A 15,555-nucleotide genomic window follows, 5' to 3' on the forward strand; every position below is an offset into this window, starting at 1 on the left:
TTGTTCAGGTGATTCTTCTAGTGGCACCTTCATTTTGTTCCAACCAGAACCCTCCAGCCAATCAGCTTCATGCCACCTTTTCTAAACCACCCATTTCCTTTAGAACATACAAATAATAGGAATCAGATTGTACCATTTTGAAAAAATGTATAAACTTCACAGATCAGTTTCTTTAGAAAATGCTTTGTGATAATGGCACCTCACTGAATTAGGCATCTAAGCATTGAAAAGTCATTTAAATGGAATTGTGTTCAGTGTACTACTTGTCAAGTACTGCCATTTTATTTATTGGATTTAAAGACAAATTATTGTGTAGGATGAATAGTACAATGAACTCTAATAGATGTGAATATATTAAATCTTGATCAAATCTTTGTCCTAGCCGTTTCTGACCTATACCTTTGCTAATAGGTTGTTTTACCCCTCAAATTCCTGAGCTTATGCTTATCTCAAAGTTGTCCACTTTACTTTATTTCCTTTGTTACTGCTTACTGCTTTCTTTTTGTTGGCTGTAAACAGCAACCAGTTATTCTTCAAGCTAGGCAAAATTATGTCCATTTTGGTACTGGACTCCTTACGTTGCAGTTCTTCTACAGACTACACCCTGGTCACACAGAGCAATGCAAGTTGACTTGACTCGCTGATAGCTTGCAATCTGCAACTGCCCTTCTGAATATGCCGCCTCATGTGCAGTGTGTTCCTTTCTTTACTTTTAGTTACAAGCATATTGTTTCATGTTGCAGGCAAAGAAGAAATGGAGATGGCTCTGCTTATGGGGGATCAAAATGCTGACTGTCACCAGTGGTATGTGATTACTTCCATTGTACAGGAAAGGAAAAGGAGAGAACATTTTTCTAGATACTAGTTTTTAAATATTGTTACATTTATCAAAATACTTAATCTGGACTACACTCCCCATGAAGAGTTGTTGCATTCTTAAATATGCAAACTTGATTTATCTTCCTTCCATAAATAATTCTTTGTTTGGCAAAATAATTTACAAGTTCGTGAATTGCACAGTTATAGTTAATCCATGTTTTGTTAATTGGCTCTTGTAGCTAACTACAAACTGGGTCAGAACAACTGCCGCAAAGGTTTTATGTTTCTTCCAATCTGTGTGATGCATCTCTCCTAACTCTGAAAATGTGATTGGTATGTGCCCCCTTATAAGTTATCATTTTAGTAATGTATTGCTCTTCCCAAGAGATGCAAATATGGAGTGTAGGCATGCATTTTAGACAGTTCTGTTTCTGCAAGGAAACAACTATGATGCAAGTGGCAATAGTCCAGTATTTCTTTTCTTTTGCTTCCTGCCAATCTTTGTTATTCCAGCAAATCTGCAATTCAGGTGCAATCCAGCTGTGAGTTTAAAATCCTCCAAAGGATTTTAGAATTTCACTAAAAGTGGCACTCTGCAAACAATTTTCCTAAATTTGATTATTGAAGTGGCAGACAGCCATCAGGAGATAAGTACAGTAGTTTTCAGATGTTCTGAGTTCTAAAAGATAATAAAGATGCGGGGGTGGAGGAGTAGAAGTTGCCTAAAAAGTAGATGGAAGGAGGTTACCTTTAGAATCAGGACTACAGAGAACTATAGAAGGGTCGAAAAGGGGAGCAAGATGACCACCTGTAGTTTTGTAGGAAAATATTTTACTTCTAAGATGCAAGCTTAATATAGAGGGTTTTCCTGATTAATACCTGCAATAGCAAAATGAGGTGACAAATGTGAAGTAATACTTTAGTTATTGACCCTGATTTTCTGGCTATGTAAGTGTGTAAAGTAGGAAGAACTGCTTCCTGTTCATGTATGCACATTTGTTAGAAGTACACCTTCTTTATCCTGAGTGGTGAATTACTGACACTACAGGGGAAGAATACCCAAATTCTTTTTCTGTTAGTAATTTCTTGCAGCACTGTGATTTGAATACAGCTTCTCCTTGTTAAGTGAGAGGTTTTATTGCAGTATCCTTTCTACCGAGCAGGAAAAAGAAGGCTTTTGCTTGAAGCTTCATATACTGCTAAAGGAAGAAGAGGAAAAAAACTTCTGTATCTAGCAGGAATATGAAGCTGAGTTCCATAGTCCATAGCAGCAGTAAGCATTTGTCTTGGAGCTAGGATGTACAATTAGTTGATGTTGAACCAGGATGTCATGTGATGTTGAACATGAGATGTATATCTTCAAAACAAAGTGGGTGGCTGACCCTACCTCATGTTTAAATAGGACTATCCCATGACTTCCAAAACTAGTTCTATGTTTAATCATGTAGTAGGGAAGAAAACTGTGCACAGGTCAAAAGCTAGGGCAACTGCATACTGTACAGGAACTGTAAATCTGCTGAGGCAGAGATATGTGGATCCCTAAAGGCTAAACATTAGAAAACAGCTGGATCCTCTTTCCACGTTGGTGTGTCTGATCTCTGCATTCCTGAGAAGCTTCTTTACACAGTGAAGGGAGAGAGCGGCTATGCATGTGTAAGACCCAGTTCTGATCTGATCAGACACTCTGTGGGTGGGAGTGGAAAGATGTGGTAACAGCTGAAAAGCTGAGAATGAAGAATCAAGAGGAGGAATTGCATGTTTGCCTTGGCATCAGAGTTTGTTGTTGCAAGAAGAGTTGGAAGTACAAGAACAGTAGGGGATTTCAGAGATTTCTCTCTAGACAAGACAGTGCAGGTGCAGCTTTATCAACCCTTTATGCTGTTTCAGCAAAAATGTTCGCAACTGCTAATTTATGAAGTCTGAAACTGAACAGAGTCAATTAAAACATGCATGAGGTTGGTTTCCAGAAATAAGTAGAGTTCTAGTATGCGAGGTGTGTTGCCTTAAAAGGAGAGAGGCACTTAATATTCAGGGAAGAATTTGCAACAGCAGAAAACTTTCAAAAGCAAGTAGTCTTTAGTTCTAGTTTTTGCCCTACGTTTTTCTGAATGGAATGCGTGTCTTTTGAAGTGCTGTGTCATATAAATTATTTTACAAACTGAGTAAGCGCTGCACTGAAGACTCTGAAGTTCAGATTTACCTTCCAGATCATCTCTGTTAACAAATGTATTGGTAGGAAGATGCTGTTTTTCCCCACTGTGATATAGATGGATGATTTCTAAGTATACCTCATACTTACGATTTCACCTCTGGAAGCTGGTACCGTCACTCAATCTTTTTAAAGAAAGATTCAAAGTTGCAGTGTAACCACTGAAAATACCCCTTTAGGCACCTTTTGCTGTTGAAATAGCAACTGTAAAGAGCAATGTTCTAGTCAAGAGAGAACATAACAAGGAGCAAAATTCTCAGATTTACTTTTCTAAAATATTTCAGCTGTTACCATGTATTTCTACCCCACTTTTTAGTGTCTTATCAAATCAGAAATGGACCTTCTTCATGTAAACTAGCTCACCCTCTTCCGTGGGTAAAAATGTTATTGTTTAATGTTTATCTGGTTTTGTAATGTTCTGTGATTTTGGATACTGAACTTTGGTTTTCTCATTTCCAGGGAGTTTGCATATAGAAATAGAATGGCTCCCAATCTTACCTTTTAAGTAATTTCCAATACTCAGTTTGCATGTGTAACTAAATAAGTAAGCACCAATACTTAAGTTACCATTTACCTTCTTTCATAGGCTGTTCTTTATTTTCAGCCTAAGGGTAAGCATTCCCCTACACCTAGAGCTGCTCTTCTGGAGTTACACGTAGTGCAATTTTTCCATTAGAAATCGAGGGTTCAGATCAAAGCAATAAATGCATCATGCTTAAAACTAGCAGTTACATTTTAGCAAAAGAGTAAAGGTATCATCCCCTATAACCTCTAATCCATTAAAGCCATTATTAAAATTTCTGGCAGAATCCACCAATGCTTTGGTTTATCATTTAAAAAATTGTTTTCGGTGAAACAGTGATGGGGGAATGGAAATATGGGGGTTATAATATCCACTTCAAAGAGAAAAATAGGACCACATCTACAACCATATTGCTCTAGTTTTTGAATTCTTATTTTCTGGGATTTATTACATTAAGACCTGTGAAAGATTTTCATGCACTACAATAAAACTGTTAGTTCTTTAACATGTTAAACAGACTCTTGTGCTTGAATGTGTAAGTGGGGGGTAACTAGATGGCTGAGTTTATTTTTTTGTAAATCCTGTTCAAATTAAACTTTCAAACATTTCTCTTTGTATAGAGAAGAGTTTGTGGAAAGTGTTTTACTCATACCAGCATGTTTCCTCCATGTCTCCCCTCAGGAAAAGGTTCACCTATAAGTCAGCTTGAATTGCTTTCTTCACTGATTGACCTTGTAGACAGAATGTAAATATCTAGCTCGCTTTTTGGCTAATGTGAAAACTGGTGTGCAATAAAAGATATATCTGAAAATAGGGGAGAGGCAATATTTCTTGCTTCAAAACCCCAGCACCATTAACTTATTTTGTTTTAATAATTTAGTGTTTTTAAAATCTGCATTAAACTGTTTGTTTTAAATACATTTGGTTTGTTAGCCACCTGTGTGCCAGTAAAATTGGATATAAATACTTTAATTAAAACTCCAAAAGCAAGACATAGTAGTGCTGTGGGGTTTGAGGTAGACAAGTCTGTATCTGCTTACAGTCCTAGGTGACTGGTTTTGGTTTTTTCCACTGACCAAGGTTCATGAGAATTCGTTCAGCTCTGAGATATATGGCTTCGGTCCAAGATCTGAGCTATCAACATCTATAGTCTTTTGAGCTGTGGGATAGCAGCAGGGGAGAAAAGAAGCAAGACAAATGGAACTCCAGAAAAACCTCTCCAGCTTATTTCCCATGGAAAAAGCTGTATATGAACTGAGTGGGAGAAATATACAACATTGAGTTCCTTATTCCTGCCAGGGCTGACCCGTTTCTTTTCACCATTCCTTTGTAGAGTGGAAGTTCTGCACAGCTTGATACTTCCAGATCCCCAGTCCTGACCAGGCACATTAACCAGTGAAAAGGGAGAAAATGAAGGTTACCAGTTAATTTGTAATAAACCTGACAAAGTTCAGGTTCAAGGAAGTGGTTTTTCTTAAGGAACGAGTGTGTCCAGGATTGCACCCTTGTTGTTCTTGGAGCTAATACTAGATTCCTATGATTTACAACTACATTCAGGCTCCGATTAAAAGCTGAGTATAGTACAAGTATAGTAGGGTTTGCAAGTTGTCATCATTAATACTATTAGTGGAAGAAGGGTTTTCTAGCGCCTGGCTTCAGGGCAAGTGTGGAGACAATTAACTGTGTTTATTTGAAGGTCTGTGAGAGTTCACAGGGTTTACATGGCTTTCTCTTGTTTAAACGGCCTTGTGAAGCTGCATTGTAAAGATTGATACACCTATAATAGCCTACATTATATTTCAGCCAAAGTTTTTATGGAGTTCCTGAGCAGGATGAATTAGTTTGCTGTGAACCCTTGAACTTTCTGGATTTTTACTCTCAGACCTGCTGTTTTCAACACCTCTTTATTTGGGAGTTACTTGTTTTGTAACACATACTGCAGCAAGTTAGTTCATGTACAAGTGGCAGAAAAAATGTTCAATATCAAAGGAAAACCCCCAGTATGGCCTTACCCCTACACCCTAAGAACCCAACATTTCTTCTTCCTTACTTTCCCTTTTATTAGCCTAGCTCTCATTAGCACTAGAATAGTTGTTAATATATTGTCAGACCACTAGACCATCCACAGTAATGTCTATTCCACCCCAAGCTTCCTTGCATCATCTCTCAGTTTACTAATATGCTTCTGTTTGTGACTCAACTAGAATAGCAGAGCACTATGTGAAATTTTGAAATTCTTTGACTTGTGAAATTCTTTGACATTATTAATAAGGCCAAGTGAGATAGCTTTGAGCTGAATATGTTGCGTTAGCTACTTGAATGAATGCTGGATTATGTTCAGGTTTCAATAGACTTAATCAAATTGATCTATAATATATATGTGTGTGTGTGTTCGTGTTAGCCAAGTTTATCTCTGTTTACATTGATTGTACCAAAAAAATCAAGATAAAAAGTAATCAGGATGGTATAGTAAACTATAGGAATGTTACTTCTTGTACATATTTCTTCCCACTGCATTGGATGTTTCTGATCCATTTTCTGCTAAGCTATTACCACCACATAAGGAAATTGCTGTAACTGTATACTTTAGTGGCTTACCTATCCTTCCATAAAATCGATCAAATGCATCCCTGGGGAAGATATAAGTTTAGATTAAATTTTGAGCCTCCAGAAGAAAAATAAATACAGCAGTAAAGTCATATTTGGGGATGATGTACTAACGATGAGGTTTGTTGTAATTCCCAGGTATGCTGTTCTCTGTGGTCAGTTTTCAGAACATGACAGTATACAAAAAAGAATACAGGCAGGATATGTTTTTAAGGTAATATTTTGTTCATTCATTTTAAAGAATGTTTATTGCAAGGAAGAAGAATATGATACTGCATGGATAAGACCTACGTAGGAGACTAGTAGGGAAGACATAAAGGTACTTTAAGATTGAGCTGCAAAGAGTATTTCCAGCAGATAATAACTATGAGTTGTCGAAAGTGAACAAGTTAGGCTGAGGTGGTTCTAACATCTCTGAATCCATTTTTCTATCTTAAACTTGTGGGAAGTGCTATCCTGCACTCCTGATGAGTGCTTGTTTGTGTGAATCAAATATCTATGATGCAGAAGACAGTAGAATGAATTATGTTTTCCCCATATGACCCAAATAATGGTGTATTGTTTAATTTTCTTCTTCTCATAACTAGTAGATAGAAGATCATCAGGTAGGAAAACAGAATCATCTACTGTGTGTGTAAGAGAAAGTATTGTAGGCATAAAAGAGAAAATGCAGAAATTGCTCCTTAATTTTTAAAGATACAACTTAAAGTGATGTTAGAGAAATGAGAAGAGAGTTTGAACCTCCCTTGACCTTTGTATAGACCTTGTCTTTAGGGATGCAGGAGAACACAGACTGGAATACTTGTTGATATTTTTACTTGTGATGTGGTTCCTCAAATAAAAAACTGAATCCATTAGGGGAAAGTGTGCATGCATGTATTAGTGGGGGGGGTGGAGTACAAATAAGTGTTATATAAGGAAAACCTTCTAGTGAAAAATGCATACAGTAGGAAAAATGTGCATGCAAATACATGTATTAGGAGTAATGCATATTTTAAGTTGGAAACTGATGTGGAAATGGAACAGAGCAAACTGAAGTCTGGAATAATGAGGGAAAATGGTAGATTTGTCCATCTCTACCTTAGTATTCACAAATTCTGTATTATCAACCTTTTATAGGTTGTGCGCTGTGCGCTTTATAGGTTGTGCGTTGTGCGCTGTGTCTCCCTCACAGAATTTCAGGTTTTCCAGAAAATGTAGTTTTCTGGGTTTGTTTCCTATTATGTTTAATGAATAAAATATTTATTTGCTGTTCATCCCTTTAGAAACATATTGACAAAGCAATAGCTCTGAGACCAGATGATCCCAAATCTTACTATCTCTTGGGCCGGTGGTGTTACCAGGTAAATTATTTTCTTTAGTATATATCTCTGGAATCTACAGAGCATAATAGTTAATCATTTTGTCTATGTAAAGTATAAAATGTGTCTGTTGAAAGCCTCAGGGTAGAGTCCTCTGGCCGGTGGACCCTGGCTGGCTTGCCATAGGAAAAAGTAGAGTTCCTGCTGCAACCTTGGAAAAGGTCACCAAGGCTGAAGTGGTGACTCTGTCTTTGGAGGGCCCTCCATCTGCCTTTGCAACTGGCACTGTTCTTTCTGCATTGACTGAAGCTTGGGAGATGGAAGACCATCTTTGTAGTAGGCCTGGTGGGTGGGTGACAAGTGAGGGACTGCCATTCTGTGGCAAATTTTGGTGGTGCCTCAGACAAAAATCAGCAGTCCAAATATTTTTGAGGAGTGTGAGAAGAGCACAGAGGCAGTCTCAAACTCCAGACTCATATAACCGTCCATTGTGAATGCCCATAATCTGCAGTGTTGGCAGGGTTACAGGCAGCTGCACAGAATGGTTCCCTTAGGGAACTATTGTTGCAATTGTCTGGATTTGTGTACAGCTTTTTACTATTGATAGGATCTTCACCAAAATGGTGAGTTTTACACATGGGACGATGGATGTTCATGGCATTGACATCATTCAGTAGTCCAAAAACATCTAAACATAATCAGGCAGAATTTAGTACTTGACAAAGCAGGTTTCCCTCAGTAATGAAGAATAGTCATTTGGAAAAAAATGCTGATTTAAGTAATTGGCACAAATGCTGAAATTCATATGCTGGCAGCAGGCACAAACCTGTTGTTAATTAGCAAAAAGTTCTCTTGCATTCAAGGACTTTGTGCCCCAAAGTTGTCTAACTCAGCTTTTGTTCTGTATGCAAATGGTTGAGGATGGGAGTCAGGCCTGTCTGATGACTGCTGGGATTTATACCATAATCATCCACTGCTGCTGTTTATCTGATTACTGCCTTGAACATATGTTTGCCATGTTGTGGATGTAAATGTGCTGTTGTAAGATATTTATATTGTGGCTCAGTGTGAAAACTGATCCAGGCCTATTCTTGGCCGTGTGCACAAATGTATAATTGTTTTGTTGCATGACTGTGTGATTTATATGAAAAGGTATGATTTATAAAGCTGAAGGGATCCTTTTTTTAATCAAACAAGTTAAAGTTGCATAAGAATAATTCCGTAAAACCTATTGAACCTTTTATTGAACTATAACTTTTTTGTATGAGTAAATCACTTTAAATGGTCTGTGTTCTAAATTTGAAATATTCATGATTTATTACTTGGATTTTTTTTTTGTTTATTTACCTTCCTCTTTTCTTTCCCTTTTCTCCAAAGAGGGAAGCAAATACTTATATTTGTGAGAAACCAAGATCCAAGTAGCTTTATAACTCCCAATTTAATGCTTTGGTCATATGGGGGCGGGGGAGAAGGGAAGTGAATACAAAAAGTTTATGAAAGAAAAGTGAGTTATGGACTATTCACGCTTTCACTTTCCCCATATTTCTTACTCCAATAAAGACAACTGTGTGCTAATCTTTGAACACACATGGATGTGATTAAGGATATTTTGGAACACTCCAGGGCTTCTGCATGAAGCATATCTTTATAATCTTTTGCATGTGTGTTTCTATTGCTCCTTTATCACAGATTGTTGCAGGTATTACAAAAACCATGCCATCTGCTTTCTATTTTTCCATAAAGTAGGGAATAGAAGTTAGTGCCATCAATCTGAATGTGTCTGGAAAAAGCAAGCTCTTTGGCGTGATTTTAACTCTGATGGAAAAGAGATATTCTGGTTAAATGAATCTCTAGCATGTAGAAAGATTGTATTGTGGCCTTCCTCTTTATGCTTGCAGAGATCCTTCCATTTATTGAAAATACAAATGGAATTCCGTGTTAAAAGCATAGGGAATTAACTCATCAGCTCTGCATTATAAAATAATAAAAGTAGGGCGGTCTTACAATTTTGACTGTCCTCCTCAAGCTTGAGTCAACCCACCAGTGGCATTATCTTCACTAGGTCCATTTAGAGCACAAGAGTGTTGGAACTAATCAAACTGCACACTAAGTTAAATAGTTAATTGGAGAAAAAGTATATCAGATGTTCATGAAAGAAAATTACATAATTTAACACAAGTGATTTAAAATTTCCAGAGGTTGTAAAACATGGAAAACCCTAGCTTTTCTTATTTTTGGAAAAAAAATGAAATATTTTTTTTAAAAAGAAAGAAAGCAAAAATTAACATGCTTTACAAATTCAGTCACTTACTGAACATAAGCTATATTATATATAACTTGGCTTGACATAAAATGATTGTGGGTAGCGTATGAAAAATATGGTTTATTCAGAAATAACTACAAACTGAATTTGCTTTTTAAAAATTTTGTTTGTGCCTTGAACTGTAAGGTATATGAAATGGAAGGGAGCCTCTTTGGTTTTGCCAGTATGAGGAGCAAGTGACATACAATTGAAACAGAAGAAAGCATCAATATTAGCAAACAAATACGTCTCCTTTAGTCCTCCAAGGTCAAAAAAGCACTCACTACCTAAGGTGGTGGTGAGGGATTTGAATCAAGAATATAGTAAATATAGATGAAGTTTAATCATCTCATTTTTGGAGATATTGCTATCAGCTTCAGTTTTTAATTCTACTTTAGCTTTGCCTTCATAATTGTTACAGACTTTTAAAAACTGAAGTTTTGCCTGGATTGAAACAAGTTTCTCTATCCTTTTACACAGCCATCTATTTCTTGATTTAGTGAGAATATTTTCAAAAAGTGGCCAGCTTCTTTCAGATGCTGCAGAAGATGAAGTAGGCAGTAATGAAGAGGCATCAGAGGCTGTGTTGTAAAAGGCTTTACCATGGTTTTGCAGGAGGGACACGTTTGGCAGAATCCTGGATTGCATACCTGAACCAAATCCCTGAAGATGTTCTGTATTCTACAACATATGAAAGTTCCTTTCATATATCATATCCTGAGTATGCTGCCTGTTCTGTAATCCAGTCAAATGCAGCAGCAGTGTTGTCATCACTTAAATTTCTGCCTTTGAATCTTGAATCCTGCAGATTCAGAGCAGCATGAATTGGGTGGAACAAAATTCTTCCTGTACCTTAATAAACCTTTCATTTTACTTTTTCTGTGCTTGTATGTGGAGAATGTCAAAAGAGTTGTTTTTGAGTTGGTAATTTAGCAATTCGGTTACTAAATTTAGTAGCCATTTAGTAATACTGTTACTGCTCCTTTATGTTATTCTAGACTTTCTCCCAGTCATTTGAGGCTTAGTCAAGAGGACAGAAACAGATCCACTAACTATACTAACAAGAGGAAGCCCACAGGCAAAGAAACTAAAATATTTTCCTATCTTGTGCTAATGGCTGTGACCCCAGACGCAAAAGCATCTTGCTCTTGCATTTGAGAGTTGTAGTCTAAGTTTACAATGTAGGATTTATTTGTTCTCAGTGCATGTTTTATTCATCAACCTGAAAGATAACATTCCATAACCCATTTTTCCTTTGTTTTAGGAAAATCAAAAGACTTTGGGGGAACAGTATTTTCTTAATGAATTATTTTTCTCATGAGCCTTCACATTTCTCTACTTGACATCCATACTTTCACTTGTCAACAGTGGTTCAACATACATACTTAGCAATTATGGCCAATCGGTGCACTGATTGAACTAAATACTTGAAGTAACCAGGATAGCTATTACAGTGACTGAGACATCTGAAGCAGATGCCCAGGAAATACTGCTACTCTGCCTGCCATGTTTGGCTACTAACATAGCCCAGTGTGACTGCAGTTTGGTTTAGCAGGGTTGGACAACAAAACAACATCAAATAGAAATATAATAAACGCACACTTGTAACACCTTTACTATATGGCAGACATGAGAAACATGTTTTAATTGGGGAGAGGGGTTAAGGTGCTCTCCACCATGCCCTCCACAGACTAAATGATATTTATCAGCAGAACTGCACCCTGACATTACAGACAATGTACCACCCACTTTCTCTGTGCAGAGAGAGGCACAAAGGAAAGGACTCCAGCCAAGTCCCAGACTGTGTGCACGGTGCATTGTCCCATTGAGATAGCGTTCAGGAAGCAAATAGACTTAGATGGCACTTCTTCCTGGTGCTGGCCACATCTCCTGGTGCTAGCATCCAACCTGTTACCTCCAAGGGAGGGGGTGCAATGCACAGAGGAATCCCAGTCTGTGAGAACAGTGGGGATATTTCTATGGGCTGGGTCTTGAAGGCCCTTTCCTGCTTCCTGGAGGAATCTAAGCAGGTTCCACAGCCTGAAAGTTCCCCAACCCTGCTGTATGGGATGGCAGGAGAGGACCAGCAATCTCTGTTTCCCAAGTATGTCATCCCTAGGATAAAGCAGCGCTGGCAGGCTAATCCATCTTTAGTAATAGTAGTAGCCTTTGCTAGTTGAAGTGGTTACCCCTTCCTGCCACTATGCACTTATGTAACACATGACATGGAAGCTTGACATGGAGGGTCATAAATGTGTGATTTGGTGTTTGCTCAGTCTCACTGCCATTTTTGCTTAAGGTGAAAAATTATGCGGGTCAGGCCTCCATCCTCCAGGTACAAATTGCAATGTGGAGCTCCTACCTTTACATGCATAGTGCCGTGCTACTATGTAAAGAAGGAAAGTTATCTGGATAAGTCTGTCTAGTTAAGATTGTGTTCACTGCTGAATTTCATTGGTAAATATGTTTTAATTTTTCTTATACAGGTCTCTCAGCTGGGATGGTTGGAAAGGAAAACTGCTTCTGCTTTGTATGAAGAACCCCCTACAGCAAGTGTCCAAGATGCACTGCAGAACTTCTTAAAAGTATTAACAATTGGGCAAAACACTGAACTAGCTAGTGTAATAACTTTGCAGAAACTAGAAGCAGAAGTACCCAGAGCATTGGACGCTTTCAGCTCCCCCATTTATACACCTGTAGTGCTGTCAAGCACATGTGAACAACAGTAAGGGCAGCTGCCATGTTGTGCTTTATGCCTAAATAGAGTGGTACTCTGAAGTAGTTATCCATAAATGCACTATGCTTAAGAAAGTGTTGGATGCAATAAGTTTACTTTAGTGAACACCACGAGTTTCATAACTAGTATCCTCCCACCCCTCCATAAGTTGTTTTCTTTCAGGGTAGAGAGTTATATCTCCTTATTGAAGGATAAGATAGCTCTGACTTAGGAATCTAGCTTATTTCCCCATGTCTGAGAAATAAGTAGTTGGGTTCCTCTTCAACAGTTTCTTCCCCGCCATGTTTGTGGCATTCTAAAGTCTATACTTTCCCATTATCTGCTCTCCTAGCAGGTTTTGGTATGTGAAGTTCATTATAAGACTTCTGGGGGCAAAGGATGTAATTGCTCAGAGCAAATCCTGCTTCCTCCATTTGCAGAGAGACGGTTCTGAGTTGTTCTTGGCTGCTTGTCCCCAATGGCTGATCTCATCTTCCAACTGAGGCTTCTTTTGTCCCAGAGGTCCCTCCTCCTCTCTGCTTTCCTTTGTGTTCCCTAACCCCACCCCTATACTTGGCAGTCATCTTATCACTGGCCTCTCCATCTAGCTGCCTATTCCAGATTCTTCAAATATTTCTGGCTTGACTTTTCCATCCTGCCTTTCCACCCCCTTTTCATCTCTGCTTCCTTCTCATCCTGCCTGTTAATCTGCAGCTGTGGCATCTTTGTTCCCATTTGGAGCCTTGAGGAGCCAGTCAGTCCTGGTAGCTCACAATACCTCTGTATAACTTCAACTGCAAATCAGTTATTATGACTTTTTAGAACAACTCTTTTGTTGCGTTCTGGTCAATTACCTAAGTTAAAAATTAGCAAAAGTTAGTTTACTGTCTACTTTCTTACAGTATTCAGTCTCTAATTCTGATGCCCAAGAAAAAAGCAGCTTAAGTTTTTATGGTGGTTTATTGGAGAAAGCAAAGGAGACCTTTTTCTCCCTCTTCTGTAACACTTGAACCTGAGGTCATCCCATGAAGGTGATTGGTGGGAGGTTTAGGACAGATAAAAGCAAGTTCTTCTTCACATAGCGTATAATTAAACTATGGAATTCATTGCCAGGAGGATGGCCACCAATCTGAATGGCTGTAAAAAGTCTTCCCGTTGTATTGTTTTTCTCTATTTCTTTGCAGTGTTCATTTATGAAGGCCTTTTTATCTCTCCTAGCTCTTTTCTGGAAATCTGCATTCAGTTGGGTATATCTTTCCCTTTCTCCCTTGCCTTTCACTTTCCTTCTTTTCTCAGCTATCTGTAAAGCCTCCTCAGACAGCCATTTTGCTTTCTTGCAAATCTTTTTCTTTGGGATGGTTTTAGTTGCTGCCTCCTCTACAATGTTACAAACCTCCATTCATAGTTCTTCAGCAATTCTGTCTACCAAATCTAATACTTTATTCTAAATCCTGGTGAGCTAAAGGGGCACAAATACTGCTTCCAGCTGAAAGTCCTTTTGACTAAAAGGAATGGGCCTTGAAATAGTCAATTGCATGTGACATGGTGGTTAAACTCACCACCATGTTGATAGCCCAGATGAATGCCCAGATGAATGCAGCTGTTGTATTCAAAAACTCACATAGTGTCAAGGCAGTTTCAAGAAACCTCAACTTATGGTGGTACTGGCTTTTGTGGCAAGTAGTTTTATCAGATATATAGAATGGTGTGTAATATGTATTGAGATAGTAAGCCTGCAGGAAGTTCCTCTATTGAACATAATTTACATACAACACCTAGAATTTTAAATATATTTCCCCCTAAATCAGTTTGCTTTGCAAGTAGTCCAAGGCAAATTCTGTTTCCTTGTACATCAGCTGAAACATTGTTTATTACTCATTTACTTGCAAAACAGCAGAGGTTATTGTGCTACCTGTAAAGACTAATACATTTGCTGGTCTTTGTGCAACTAACATAGTTCTGCCTTTAGATGTTTTTGCTTCCTGCTTGTTAAATACTTGCTTATTGACATACACTTATGGACAGTACAAGCTCTATAATCAGAGTTATGTATAAAAGTATTTGAAGTACTCAAGTCAACATGACAGAAATATTAATTTAATAGTTCTAATATTTTGCAGTTACCTATTAGAGCAAGGGAGGAGAACAGAATTGGGGTTGGGGAAAATGGGGATGAAAATCCTCATTATATGCAATCGTTGATACACTCCTGGTTGCAAGGTTTGGGCGGGGGGTGAGGGAAGCCCATGGAGGAAAACAAATGCTGGACTTAGGTCTGCGCTCCAGAGGTTCCACTCCCCTGCATTAGAGTATGGACTCTTTCTGTCAATCATAGAGTTAAATTCATTAGCCTGAGTCTTTGTGAAATCTTTATTTTTCCTTTGCCTATCCTTGCAGGCTGAAGACCTGAGCAATGGTTTTTCAAAAATGGGAAGAGTATATATTGCCAAGGTATGTTTCCTATCTAACAGTGTATGCATACATCAGGTGTTTCTAGCTGGATTCCTTTGTATGACCATAGAAAGCCATCTCATGCTGAGTCGCCCTGTTCATTTACAAATTTGTACTCTTCCCTGGCAATGCATGTGCATCACTTTGGATTGCTGTTTACTCATTTAACTCCAGTATATTTACTTGCACTGGCACAATTCAGAAATACTTCAAAACCCTGTAAATCAAGATTTGTTTAACAGGAGATGCCAAGGCTCTACCATGCAAAGCATGTACTCTGCCACTGACGTATGACCCCTATCTCCATGGTGTAGAAGACAGCTAAGCAAAATGCTCACATAAAAGCTTGAATATTTAATCCGGAGTAACTCAGGGGGGAAATGGTTATATTTTATGTGTATATGTTAATTTTAAATAATATGCAAGTTACAGTTTTGCTCATGCTTACCATACAGGATAAACTTAATCATTGGATAAAGGAGCCAAGCGGGATTAGATAAAAAAAATGGAATATGAAACAGTTACATACTTTTTAGGATTGTTTTGTTAGCAAATGAAGAAAAGTACTTTCTCTTAAACTCTGTAATCCTTCTGCATGTCTTTTAGGATCGTAAAATTTTGTTGGTG

At 38.1% G+C, this 15,555-nt stretch overlaps 1 protein-coding gene across 3 annotated transcripts in view; it reads left to right on the top strand.

The window, feature by feature from the left end:
- Nucleotides 1–15,555, top strand: part of RMDN3 (regulator of microtubule dynamics 3) — a 43,651-nt gene that overhangs the window by 12,202 nt on the left and 15,894 nt on the right. For all 3 annotated transcript variants that reach the window (XM_044437211.1, XM_044437208.1, XM_044437209.1), the window contains exons 7-11: nt 744–804; nt 6,297–6,372; nt 7,424–7,501; nt 12,248–12,346; nt 14,875–14,928. In XM_044437211.1, coding sequence (XP_044293146.1) covers nt 744–804; nt 6,297–6,372; nt 7,424–7,501; nt 12,248–12,346; nt 14,875–14,928 — 368 coding nt within the window. The remainder of the gene's footprint in view (nt 1–743; nt 805–6,296; nt 6,373–7,423; nt 7,502–12,247; nt 12,347–14,874; nt 14,929–15,555) is intronic.

This window comes from Varanus komodoensis, unplaced genomic scaffold (assembly GCF_004798865.1).
Source record: "Varanus komodoensis strain SLA01 unplaced genomic scaffold, ASM479886v1 scaffold3, whole genome shotgun sequence".
In the NCBI taxonomy this organism is placed as follows: domain Eukaryota; kingdom Metazoa; phylum Chordata; class Lepidosauria; order Squamata; family Varanidae; genus Varanus; species Varanus komodoensis.